The sequence below is a fragment of the Penicillium bovifimosum genome (genome assembly GCF_028826915.1).
Source record: "Penicillium bovifimosum strain IBT 22155 chromosome Unknown utg000006l_segment0_segment0, whole genome shotgun sequence".
Taxonomy (NCBI): domain Eukaryota; kingdom Fungi; phylum Ascomycota; class Eurotiomycetes; order Eurotiales; family Aspergillaceae; genus Penicillium; species Penicillium bovifimosum.
In genome coordinates, this window is record NW_026622715.1 from 662,002 (window position 1) to 674,375 (window position 12,374).

Here is a 12,374-nt window from a genome sequence, read left to right on the forward strand (position 1 = left end):
TCGAACGTACTTCCTTCCTCGGCTTCAAGAACATACATCATTGCCTCATCGTTGACTAACGGTAACAAGAGCTCCTAGAATATTTATACTCGAGGCTTGCCCCTTCTCAGGCCTTTCACGAGATAGTGTGATTGCCATACTGCGTAGGGAAAAGAGAAACAGTCAAGTAACAACTATTGCCATAGGTTGTGATATGCGAACCTGACTGGCTCAGAGAACAGGTCTACAATTTGCAGCGAGTTCGATGGGATATCCGCACAGCGCATGATTTCAATCAGAAGACTTTATTGCATAATGGTAGTACACAAAAGATATGAAAATAATACATGATCTATCGTAAGGTAGTGACCAGCCGATCATCATCTACCTACATGTAATGACAGCTCAATTGAGAAAGACCCCCATCACTCCAGATCGCCCGGCTAAAATAAGATAACTTAGAAAGTGAAAGCGAGGGCAAGGGCAATAACCAGAGCACCTGCCGCGGAGCCAGCGACTCTGGAGGCAGAGTTGAAGGGGGCGGGTGTGGGAGCGGTGGAGGAACCGGTTGAAGAGCCGGAGCCGGAGCCGGAGCCGGAGCCAGAGCCAGAGCCAGAACCAGAACCAGAACCAGAACCAGAACCAGAACCAGAACCAGAACCAGAACCAGAACCAGAACCAGAGCCGGAGCCGGAGGAGCCAGTAGGACCAGTAGCAGCAGCGGATGCAGAGGCTGACTTGGAAATGAAAGAGTCGCTAGTGGGCTTGGGCCGGGTGGAGGGGCGGCCGCTGCTGATCACAGCAGTGGAAGAGGAAGCGGCAGAGGAGCTGGTGGCAGTTGATCCGGAGCCAGCGGCACCTGAACCGGCAGAGGTGGAGGCACCAGTCGAGGCAGGGGCGGTGGACGAGGCGGAATCAGTCTTCTCAGCAAGAGCGGAGGTAGAGGTAGCGCTGGAAGCAGCGGCGGAGCTGGAAGAGGACGAGGCCTTGCAAGACAGGTCATACAGAGGAGTGGTGCTGTCGGCGGAGCCAGTGACACCGAAGCTGGGAGTAGAACCAGCGTCCTCGAGGATGTACCACCAGGTGTTGGTCTTGCCGAGGAGAGGGCAGGCGACTTCGTCCCAGAACTGCTTGGCGTTGGCGGTGTTAGCGACAGCGAGGTTCTCGGTGTCGCCGGTAACGGGCCAGCCGGTCTCGGTGATCCAAACTTCCTTGCCGCCGGCGACGGCCTGAGTGTTGGCAACGCCCTTGTGGAAGAGTGCCTTGGCATCGTCGATGGAGTTGGGTTCAGTGTTCTCGAAGTAAGGGTATCCGTCGAAGCCAAGCCAGTCGACGGCGTCAATGACGGCAGAGTTAGAGCTGTTGGTCCACGAGTTCCAGGTGTCGACGTGGCCGATGGGGGCACCGCTCAGGGAGGTACCGGAGATCGCAGAGCGAACCTGGTTGATATGGTCGACGAGCTCGGAAGGGTCGACACCGACACCAGCATTGGCCTTGGAACCAATGACAGAGTTACGGTAAAGATCCTCGCTGCCGACAGAGATACCGACAACCAGGTTGGTGAAGTCGTCGCCGTATGTCTCGATGGCGGACTTCAGGGCGGCAATCTCGTTGGACATGCCACCACCGGAAGCCCACAGACCGAGGAGAAGGGTTGTCTTCTCCTTGATGGCGGCGGGAATGGCCTCAATGGGGCCATTAGTGGTACCACCCTGGATCATTGTGTATAGACGAGCACTGGTGAAGGCGTTGTCGGTTCCAACGAGGTTCTTGGCAGTCGCAAACTCGGTCTCGAAGTCAGCCTGACTCTTGACGCTGCCATCGCCCTTTTTGTTGCCGTAGTTGAAACCCTGGGAGACAGCCTCGGTGGTAGCGACAGCCATCGCGAGGGCGAGAATTTGAGCGGAACGCATTTTGAATATGAACGAGCGTTGATAGTCACGAAGTATGAGAGAATGTGAATGAAAAGACCTGGATCAAACGAATGTGCCAGGAAGAAATGTGAAAAAGGATGAAAAGCGAATATATGGAAAGGTAAAGAAATAAAGTGAAGAACGAAATAGAAGCCTTTGAAGCCAAAAGCAGGGTTCTACTGTAGACATAGAAAATCTCAGTCTAGAATCCGCCACAGTGCAGAGTTGCGGATCCTGTGGGTAAGACACGCTACAATATCCACTTCTGTCTATTGAGTATGTTCTCCGATTGGTTGAACCGTTCGATCTTGTTCCAAAAATATGCACAATCAGTGGATCTCGGTGAGGCCGAGTCGTCATTCGATTGATTTATCCGATCTCCCGGATATTCCATCTTCGCTTGCAAAGCCGTTTCTCCGAATCTCTACTACCTACTGTGCCAGATTCTGCGAAATGGTGGCTCAAATGAAGTGAGACGCAATCTGCTAATACATTCATACAGTATGTGGGTTTGCGTCTCTGGTGACATTTCTACCTTAATGGAACAATGAGCCCGCAACAATCCAGTTGTGTAAACTTCGATCATGAGACCAATAATTTCCCGATATGTAAGCCTTTATCGGCGTAGCACTTCCCGGCTCAGACCGTCCTCGCAAATAGACAATTCTCATTATTTCGAGGGTCGAGCTACTCCCGCATAAGTCCAGTACTGTGTAAAATGATTGCTCGAGGTAGCTTGATCCTACTCCGGGGGTTGCCGATTGGACTTATCGAATAAGCCCTCCTTGAGGCTAGCCATACGTACCCCACCCTGTTAAAACTCAATACTAACTATCTGAGCTTCTTTTAGCACAGTACGAATAGTTATTAATATTGTCACAACAATTCCATAATGACGCTACTGTGTAAAAGGGGACCATTCGGTGGCAAAATGAATATTCAAAGTGGATCCAGTAATACGCAAGCGGCAGTACGGAGTAGATAGAACCGCGTGGTACGCACCGCGTGGCCTAGATATCGCGTGGCTTTACAATCCAACCCCTTATTCTAGCCCTGGGGAGTCCTGAGTCCTGACCCCAGTTAACAGGTACCACTGTACTCCGTACTACGTAGTTGCTCTTTCCGTTTCAGTGCTCACCTCTTGCCGCATTTTGCTCGCCGATTAGTGATTACTGATCACCTGATCATCATAAGCCCTCTGATTTGCTCACCATTATCTTTGCCTTTCTGCGTGGTGAGCAGAAAGGCAGGTAGACTAGCAGTCTAGTACTAGCTGCTTTTGTATGCTATCGAGGTGCGATGACCCACTAGAGGTGGGGTAATTCACCAACATCACCCCGAAAGTCTCTCTCCCCAGATCAACCCCAAAGTATGTCGGTCACAAAGGAATATGTCGAGGAGGTCCTGAATGGGGTCGCTCTTCGTTACCGAGGTCCTGGAGGTGCCATCGCTGTTGTCAAAGATGGCGAACTCATTGGTCAGCGTGTCTGGGGATTCGCCGACTTGGACCAACGAATCCCCATGACCGCCGACACGCAAATGCCCATATGCTCAATTACGAAGCAATTTGTGTGTGCGCTGTTGATTGATTTAGAGCGCAATCCGCCACCCGCCCTGGCTGCCAAAGGCAATGCTCGAGAGCAGTTCTCCAGTCACCTCAAGGAAATACTCAGTCCAGAGCTTACCAGTGACGGTGAGCTGACTATTGAGCGGCTTTGCAATATGCAGTCCGGCCTTCGAGACTATTGGGCTATGACGACACTCCTAGGTTCCAAGCCGGACGATGAGTTTTTGATGGCTAGAGACTGCGGTCCATTGCTTGCTCGAACCAAGTCGTTCCAGTTCCAGGCGGGGACCGAATATTCCTACTGCAACCTCAACTTTCACTTACTTGCCCGAGTGATCGAACGGGCTACTGGCGAGAGCCTTGGCAAATTGCTCGAAGAGCGACTGCTGCGCCCAGCTGGTATGAGCACGGCATCCCTCTGCCCAAATACAGCACACCACCCACCACCTTGTGTGGGCTACGAAGGGAATGAGCAACACGGTTTCACTGCGGCTATCAATCGTATGGAGTGGTCTGGAGATGCTGGACTAGTCGCTTCGCTGACCGATATGATTGCCTACGAACGGTACCTCGATAAGTGCTACGCCGACCCACAAAGCTGGTACCATACTGCCATTGCCACTTCAAAGTTCAAAGATGGTAATGTTGCAAGGTACCGCTATGGGCTAAGTCACACTGAGATAGATGGCGTGGATACGGTGGGGCATGGTGGAGCGTTGAGAGGATATCGACTTCATCGGCGACACGCACCACACGAGCGCCTTTCCGTCGTCGTGATGTCTAACAGTGATGCCGGCGCTCTCAGTCCCAATATTGAGATTTTCCAGAAGCTCTTACGACGAACTAAAGCCCAGGTGGACCCCGTGCAACCAACTGAAGGCTGGTTCGGCGCTTTCCTTGATCGGGATACGCAGCTGTCTATTGTCGTCACTAAGGGCCCACGAGACGGAGAGGTTGCTATTAGCTATGATGGAGGCCCAGAGCCTATCAAGCTCAGTACACCAAATCAGGGCAAATCGGACTCCATGCTCGCGACGATTGATGGAGATTCATTGAGTATTCATCGTGTGGGAGACAACCGGGTCCTCAGTGCTCGGCGCATTGTCCCGAATAAATCAATTGCCAAATCGACGATCTTCCAGGGTGTCTACCATTGTGCCGAAATTGACTCGACTTTCCATTGCACTGGCCAGGCTGGCATGCTATACGGTGCATTCGATGGATATCTTGGACGAGGACACGCCGCTCCTATGAAATATCTAGGAGAGGATGTCTGGGTCTTGGCTTGTCCACGTGGCTTGGATGCACCGGCTCCAGGGGATTGGACGTTAATCTTCCATCGAGATGAGAATGATTCTATCCATGGGCTCACAGTTGGTTGTTGGTTGGCCCGACGGGTTAGCTTCGTGAAGAAGGGTTGAGAGGCCTATTGGATACAATGCTTCCATGGAATGTTCCGAAGTGTGAATGTAATCAGACACAACGTGCACACTCGCACTAGCTGGATAGCTTGCGGGACAATCGTCTATTATACTGTTCCCATGTACACTTTACAACTTCGGCACCTTCAATGTCCCTTGTCTATCCCATCAGAGCTCTTGCGGACCAAAACCGACTCCTGCATGCCAGTTTCGCAGTCCAACACTCCAACCTCTGGCAGAACTTCCTGTTCTTTGGGCTGATTGGCGATCGTCTCTTCGGTCCCCTCGGCCCTCCGGGCAGGTGGAATAAACACGTTGTAGTATCTTGGGAACACGAAACCGAGCAGAATCAAGAGCAAACAGAAGTGCGCCAAAATAAACCCAGCGATCATCATTGGGTCGTAGCGCAGGGTGTAGAATTCGGGATACGCGAAACTGAACACAATGGCCAGAATAGGCGTGCTGACATACCGGAGTAGAATAGGCCAGAACCGAGGGATGTTCCAGTTTCCATGACCGCCAACGACGGCGTTCAGGTCGCGTCTTAATTGATTACCCTGCACATGTTAGCTTTCCCTTGGGGCAAGACTTGTTGGCAGCGGGAGACATACAGAGTAGAATGCTAGATACCAAAATCGACTGAGGAGAGGGTACCATTGCCAGAAGCTGGCAGCTTTGATATCCGGGGTCGTGGCGACGAAGACAGAAATAATCGAGCAGACGATATACAACCCAAACCCAGCACCAGCGCCAGCTGCCGGATTTGAGATACCGTGTGCGACGGCGACCCCGACAATCTGGCCGCCAAAGTATCCGAAATTATAGACAGCGAAAGCAGGCAGGCCTGTCTGGCTCACCACGTCTTTCCAGCGATAAACCGTGGTTGCACCGACGAGTTCCGACCACACGACAAATATCAAGGCCACATTGTTGATCCATCGATCGATTCCATCCAACAGGTAGAATCCGAATTGGGTGCAGTATGGCAGACACATAAGGAATGACAATATAGTGAGGCCAGTCACAATCATTGGTCGTGACATTTTCACCCCCGAATCCACGGCCAAGGTAGCCACCGCGTCGAGCATCACAAAGGCCGAACTGAATCCGAGAACCACCAGGGTGAAAAATAAAAGGATAGCCCACCAATTCGCACCGGGCATGTGGAGCACAGCCTCAGGAAGTGTGAGGAAACCGACCACGAATGCACCCAATCTCTCGCCATCCTGTGGCCAACGCCGGAGGTAGCCCACGACACCAAAGACGGCAAAGGCAGCAACGTTCTCGAACAGGACGTTACTCCCGCAGATGAGAATTGCGTCCATGACAGCATTGGAGTGCTTGGAGTTATAGGAAGCATAGGAAGTGAAATACCCGAACCCAATTCCGGTAGAAAAGAAGACCTGTCCGACAGCAGTTTGCCAGACAGTTCCAGAGGCTAGTTGATCACTTCTCCATGTCGCCCATAGGAGTCGAATGCCCTCGTTCGCATTTTCCAGTGAACAAGAGCGACCGACGAGAATAATGGTCGTGACAATCGGTAACCCCATCGTCCAGTAGACGACACGACCCGTCAGACCGACTCCCCGGAAGATGGAAATCCATATGAGAAACCAGATGAACGCGCTCCATCCAACCGTCTCACCGATCAGCGCAACCCCGGGGTACACAGTGTAGTTGGCAACGGCACCATTGCCAGCAGTGAGATTGCCCACGACGGGTTCGACATTGGCGACGACATCACCCATGTAAAACTCCTCAATTCTGCCCTCCCATGGAATTGGGCTCTGAAAGGAGTTGCGGAAATAGTTCATGATCCATGCCAAGTTGACCGTGAAGTATTGCACGACAACGAAACTGACCAATATCGGGCCCATACCAACTCCTTTCAGCCGATGATTGATATTGTTGAACGCGATCACCGTCCCGCCTCGATATGCTTGTCCGATCGAAATCTCGAGGATAAGGGCCGGAATGGCGACGACAAATACCGCCAACAGGTACGGGATAAACCATTGTAATCCATAGTTGTTGTACACCACCGAGGGGTATCGCAGGAGATTTCCCTGTCCGGCGCAGCCTCCCATGGCGGCCAGCAGAAAGGCTGCTCGTGAGGGCCATTGATCGCGTCCATCTTCCGACTTTTGTGGGGTAGGAGCGAGCCAGCCCACGACCTTCTTTAGATACTGGGCGAGTACCATGATGGTACCGATCAGATGAGGAAAATTTCAAGCTCTGAGATCCTTTGTGACTTCGTGTGAGGACGTGGTTTTAGAAGAGATGACCAAGGAAAAAAAATCAACACCAACAAATCTCCGCAGCAGATCAGAGACGCTTTCGTGATTTCTGGCTGATGCCAAGGGGCGCGCCCCCAATCACCTCATCCTGCTGCACCCGTCACCACGGACCCATGCCAAGAGGCTTGGGGAGGTCATTTCCCATCCTGAATCCTTAGATTCGCGGGATGTGGAATGAGAGAGCCGCGCCAAGCGTCTTGGAAGCAACCCAGAGCGGAGATGCCAAGACGGTATGCCCTATCGCGGTATTGTTGGCGGCAATACTCCGGCGGGTAAAGATTTAGTTCGGAGGAGTGCCGAAAGAGCTGAGGTGTCTAATAAAAGTGGAAAAACCCTTCAGTTGCCAAGGGGGGTGGTTCTTGGCGTCGAGTTGTGCAATTGCGTTGATTGCGACATGTATTTACCACGGCTCAGACATTGTTATATGATGGTAGCGAAGACGAGTCATGTTCTGCCCTTTTTCTTGGAATGTAGACGTAGTTTAGACCTCTTGCTCTAGATATGATACATCGCTGAAGCCATTGGAAGGAGATCGATAGGCAAAAATAACCAGGTCGATAGGGTTTGCGAAGTATAAATTAAGGTTGTGCAGTTGGACCACTCGGGACGCTAAGTGGGTCCACATCCATCATATCCAGGGTTGGACACATCCAACAGTACCTAGCCTTCGAAGATGTCCAATTTATCCTACAAGACGTCCTTCGGTACAATACTCGACAGATTAATAAGAACTGTTCTCATGGATATATCCAAAACATCATAACATACTCATAACACACTGGTCATTAACACGCAAAACCTAACAAATCTATTTTTGGACGCATATGTAAAAAAAACAAGATGCCACGGGTATCTGACTCTCACTAATCCTCATCCATCGACTCCCAGCCATCAGCACGAGGCTCATCCTCCCCATCCTCCTCACCCTCATCAGACTCAGACTCATCATCATCAGCATTGATACCAACCATGCGCTCCTCAACATCACCAGCCAAGTCCGGCAGACGAGAGACGAAAGCACGACGCACAGCGGCATTCGTCGAAGCATCCCAAATCTGCACGTTACCCTTGCTACCCGCAACCGCCAAGCGGAAGCTGACCTCCTGGTCCGGCGCAAAAGAAGTAGAGAACACTTTACCGACCTCCAGCTTGCGCGTGACAACCAAGTTCGGCTTGTCGTTCTCGACATTCCACAGCTTCACCTGCTTATCTGTTGAGCCGGTGACGAGGAACCCAGGGACGGAGCGGTTGATGTCGAAGGAGGAGACGGAGGCGTCGTGTGCCTGCAGAGACCAGACGGGCTTGGACTCGGCCGGGGTGGCGGGGACATTGCGCATGTCGTACCGGTACACCATGCCGCCGTCGGTGGTTACGTAGAAGAAGTTGGGGTCGTGCATGTCCCAGCGGACACATTCGACGTCAGAGTCGACGCCCCAGCGGGCTTGGGCGTCTGGGGCGCGCATGTCGGCGGCTACGACGGTGCGGTCGTAGCTGCCGCTCAGAAGGATGGTGGATTCGGTTGGGTGCCAGTCTAGTGAGCAGACCTTGTCCTTGTGATTGGAGTAGGACTTGGCGCAGGTGGCGGTGGTGAGATCCCAGAGTTTGACGGTCTTGTCGGCGGAGGCGGAGGCGAGCAGGTTGCGGTGTTGACGGTTGGCGGCTAGTGCGAGGACGGCGTCGATGTGGTACTCGTCGTTGGCCTTGGACTTCTTCTTTTGCTTCTTCTTTGTCTTCTCAGCGTCGTGGCCGCCCTGGCCGAGGATGGCGTTGGGGTACATGCAGTCGACGATGTCCAGATCCCAGATCTCGATATCGGGCTCCATGGTTCCGATGGCGACGAAGTTGCCTTGTGTCCGACCTTCTGTGTTCTGGCCAACGGGGATATCGAGCCACTCTGTGCAGAGCGGAATGCCGGGCAGCATGATGTCGTGGTGCACGTAGAGGTTGTCGGCCTTGTCTTCGTAGACGTAGACCTCGAGATGCGCAACTTCGTCCTCCACCTTTCCGGCCAAGAGAAGGTTGTCGTGGGGCATGATCTGGAGCTCCTCGCGTTCTTCGTCGTCCTCGTCCTCGGGAATCACGAGGTACGGATCTTCCTCGTTCGGCTGGTGGTAAGCCAGGGACTGCACATTGCCGAACATCGTAGCCCTCTCGCCGTGCTCATCAACCTCCTCCTTATCGTAGTTATCCATGTCGAACTCCTTCAACACATCATCATCGTCACTGTAAATCTCCATTAGCAAAAGAATTGATTCCCCGCTGCGCTCAAGGCTACTCACTTCGTTGTATCCTCAGCCTTGGTTGAGGGCTTCTCCTCAGTATCCTCCTCCATAGCATTGTCACCATCATCCTCGCCAGCCTGGGCGGCACTCATATCTTCCTTAGCCTCCTCAAGCTGCATGCGTGCAAGCTTGGATATACGGCCCATCTCCGCCTCGTCAATTTCATATTTGGTAGGGAACTGGGCAGCGACACCGCGCTTAACCCATGTTGTAGTCGTAATCATAGAAGACATTGTGAAAGCGTTGTAACAAGAAACCAACTCCTATCACAACTTTTTTTTATCGGCGATTATTTTTTTTTATCCACACCCCTCGAAGCGCTGTCCGCCCGGCAGAATCTGGCCGATCCCCTCACCGCCGGGGTTTTGCTCTTGCTCGGCATTGATCGTACGATTGAGCTGGCCTTGTCTTTCAAGAACGTTACCATTCACAGCTGAGCATTCTACCACTACCGTCACTATGCATTCCCATCTCCACACCCCTTACAATGCCAGTACGTTGAGCCGGAAGAATTCTTGAGCCGTTGCTATCATCTTGCATATTGGCACGACATTGAACTGACAAAAACCATAGATTGCGAAGAGATCATGAATGCTCTCGATGAATGCCACGCCAAGGGATTCCTGCACAAAGCCATTGGAAGTTGCAATGATATCAAGCGCGACGTGAACAAATGTCTCTCCGCAGAGCGATACGAGCGCGCAAGACGCAACCGCGAGGAAGCGCGCAGCAACAGACGGCGTGTTGAGGAGATTTGGGCTAAAGAGCGCGAGCTTAGGGAAGGGCCTGCTCCGACGGCGACGAATGCTGCGACTACTGCTGGTGACGCCAAAGCAGTAGACCGTTCCGTTCCTGTGAGATGAGATGAGCATGTATCATCACCTTTTGGAGTTTTTAGGGTTGTACTTTTTATGGCCTTACGGCTATTTTGTTGGCGGAAACCTGCATTTGACAAGACGGCATCGCTGGCCGTCTGCGGTTGGCATCGGCATATCGCTGGGACCGGAGAGCGCAACGCACTGAGTCACGGCCTTCTAGGGATTCGACTGGGCTGAACAAATAACGGCCGGCCACCTCGCTATCTCCTCTCTTTGCATTCTGGAAAGACACTTTGTACGATATTTGAATATGAAACTGTATTTACGACTATCCTTTACGCCATCCCCTTTCATCTAACGGGTGCCATACCCAGTAGATCTAGTAGGGAGCAGGGATTCCTTAATGATAGGTGTCAGACGTACATTCTTATGTACATCGGCTAAACTTTTAGACATAAACCATCCATCTGAACGCCGCGCCCTGGGGGTGAAATGTTGAATGCATGCAATGATAACCAGCATCATGAATCGCCTAAGCCGTAAAATATTCCATCAAGCCTCGACCTCCATAGCCTCTTGGGGCTCAGCGGCCTCCTCGAAGTCTTCACGAGGACCTTTATTGTGACGGCGTTTCCGTTTAGGTTTGACCGCGGCAGACTCATCATCATGCTGTTCAGCAGCATCAACATCACCCTCCTTCGGAGCAGGCTTCGCCTTCTTCGGCGGAGCCGCATCAGTCTTCTTCTTCGGCTTCTTCACACTAAGAGGATTAGGTCCCTTAACCTTAGGACCACGCTTCTTCTTAGGTTCCTCTGCACCAGAAACATCTTCATCACCATCGCCATCCCTCTTGCGCTTGCCGAGCATAGGATCCACATCCAATCCAGCGCGGAACTTGCCGCGCTCATGACCATCCCGCACCATCTCAGACGCACTGCTCAACGGCTCGAGAACCATCACTGAACGCTTGACGTAGATGATAGGCACACCGGGGATGGAGCGGGCAGCGGACCGCAATGCCCGGGACCGGCGCATAGCCTCCTCCTCTTTGCGGTCTTCCTCGGTCTTCCGTCTGCGCGGCTGGTTGTCATTGTTGCTAGTCTTCCGCAGAATTGGATCCGCGCTCGCGAGAATGTAGTGCTCCTTATTCTTCTTTGATTCGTTGGGTGAAAGCAGCGAGATGAGACACTCGATCTCGTCGATGGGCGTGGAGTCTGCGTTGTGCGAACAATGGCGGAGCGGGAGTTCTGTAGGAGGTGGAAGGAAGAGGGGTCGGTATGGCTTTTCGGTTTTGGGGTTGATGGGTTGTGCAGCCATGATAGCTGCCAGTGAGCACTTTGTCAATACTGCGAGAGATTTGTTAGTTGGGATGCGCTTTGGCGGAGCGGATGGGTTGCTTGGATTTCGGAGGGACTCACGAGGCTTGACTTTGCCTTGAACTGTGCGCTCGAGGGCGGGAATCAGGTCCATCTTGAAGGCATCGGTGGCTCGAAGGAAATTCGAGTCGACTATCCAAGCGCATGTTAGGACTGTACATCATGAAGTATTGAATTCGACATACCTAGGACCTGGTAGGCCTCTCGGAAACCAAAAGTAAGCTCATACTGGTGCATCAGCTTGCGATACTTCTTTGAACGTTTGGCCCTCATTGTGAATGGTGATCAAGGTATCAAGGACTGAAAGCAACTCAGAGCTTGAGCATCTGCCTCGACCGAAACTTTTTTCTATTCTGCCGGGCGGAGTCAGAGGCGGTGCTGGTGGTGGCCTGTGCTGAGAATAAGTATCGAGTACTTTATTTTCAGCGGACAACTCCACGCTAATCAAGTACTGTATACTTCCTATATAGATCTACCTTTACATGCTTCAGGTGGATGGAAAGGGACGCGATTATTGTTACAGACTCATATACTCAATGTGGATTTCATTGGCCGTGTTGGATTACGCTGAGAGTAACTATTAGCGATTGACCGGCAAACACATTGCCAGCAATGGATTCAACCCATACTTGAAGAAATCAAAGAAGGGGCTTCGGAGTCTTGAATAACGGAAGAGGAAACGGTTTGTATGCGGCCAAGGTAGACGTCGGCTGAAGATTTG

At 52.2% G+C, this 12,374-nt stretch overlaps 6 protein-coding genes across 6 annotated transcripts; 2 read left to right on the top strand and 4 right to left on the bottom strand.

Moving 5' to 3' along the window:
• Positions 1 to 437: 437 nt before the first annotated feature.
• On the bottom strand, positions 438 to 1,892 carry bgt2 (GPI-anchored beta-1,3-endoglucanase EglC; the record flags this gene model as incomplete). The annotated part of the gene is made up of 1 exon (XM_056668627.1): positions 438 to 1,892. One exon carries the CDS (start codon positions 1,890 to 1,892, stop codon positions 438 to 440), a length of 1,455 nt encoding a protein of 484 aa, XP_056518457.1.
• Positions 1,893 to 3,263: 1,371 nt separating this feature from the next.
• On the top strand, positions 3,264 to 4,880 carry N7515_007884 (uncharacterized protein; the record flags this gene model as incomplete). The annotated part of the gene is made up of 1 exon (XM_056668628.1): positions 3,264 to 4,880. The coding sequence occupies one exon, from the start codon at positions 3,264 to 3,266 to the stop codon at positions 4,878 to 4,880; it is 1,617 nt and encodes a 538-aa protein (XP_056518458.1).
• A 146-nt stretch (positions 4,881 to 5,026) lies between these two features.
• N7515_007885 (sodium:neurotransmitter symporter family protein) lies at positions 5,027 to 7,081 on the bottom strand (the record flags this gene model as incomplete). Its single annotated transcript, XM_056668629.1, has 2 exons — positions 5,027 to 5,437; positions 5,492 to 7,081. The coding sequence occupies 2 exons, from the start codon at positions 7,079 to 7,081 to the stop codon at positions 5,027 to 5,029; spliced, it is 2,001 nt and encodes a 666-aa protein (XP_056518459.1).
• A 959-nt stretch (positions 7,082 to 8,040) lies between these two features.
• On the bottom strand, positions 8,041 to 9,692 carry N7515_007886 (rRNA-processing protein PWP1; the record flags this gene model as incomplete). Its single annotated transcript, XM_056668630.1, has 2 exons — positions 8,041 to 9,400; positions 9,457 to 9,692. The coding sequence occupies 2 exons, from the start codon at positions 9,690 to 9,692 to the stop codon at positions 8,041 to 8,043; spliced, it is 1,596 nt and encodes a 531-aa protein (XP_056518460.1).
• Positions 9,693 to 9,918: 226 nt separating this feature from the next.
• N7515_007887 (COX assembly mitochondrial protein) lies at positions 9,919 to 10,322 on the top strand (the record flags this gene model as incomplete). The annotated part of the gene is made up of 2 exons (XM_056668631.1): positions 9,919 to 9,952; positions 10,033 to 10,322. The coding sequence occupies 2 exons, from the start codon at positions 9,919 to 9,921 to the stop codon at positions 10,320 to 10,322; spliced, it is 324 nt and encodes a 107-aa protein (XP_056518461.1).
• Positions 10,323 to 10,829: 507 nt separating this feature from the next.
• Positions 10,830 to 11,926, bottom strand: N7515_007888 (rRNA-binding ribosome biosynthesis protein UTP23; the record flags this gene model as incomplete). Its single annotated transcript, XM_056668632.1, has 2 exons — positions 10,830 to 11,785; positions 11,839 to 11,926. The coding sequence occupies 2 exons, from the start codon at positions 11,924 to 11,926 to the stop codon at positions 10,830 to 10,832; spliced, it is 1,044 nt and encodes a 347-aa protein (XP_056518462.1).
• Positions 11,927 to 12,374: the final 448 nt, after the last annotated feature.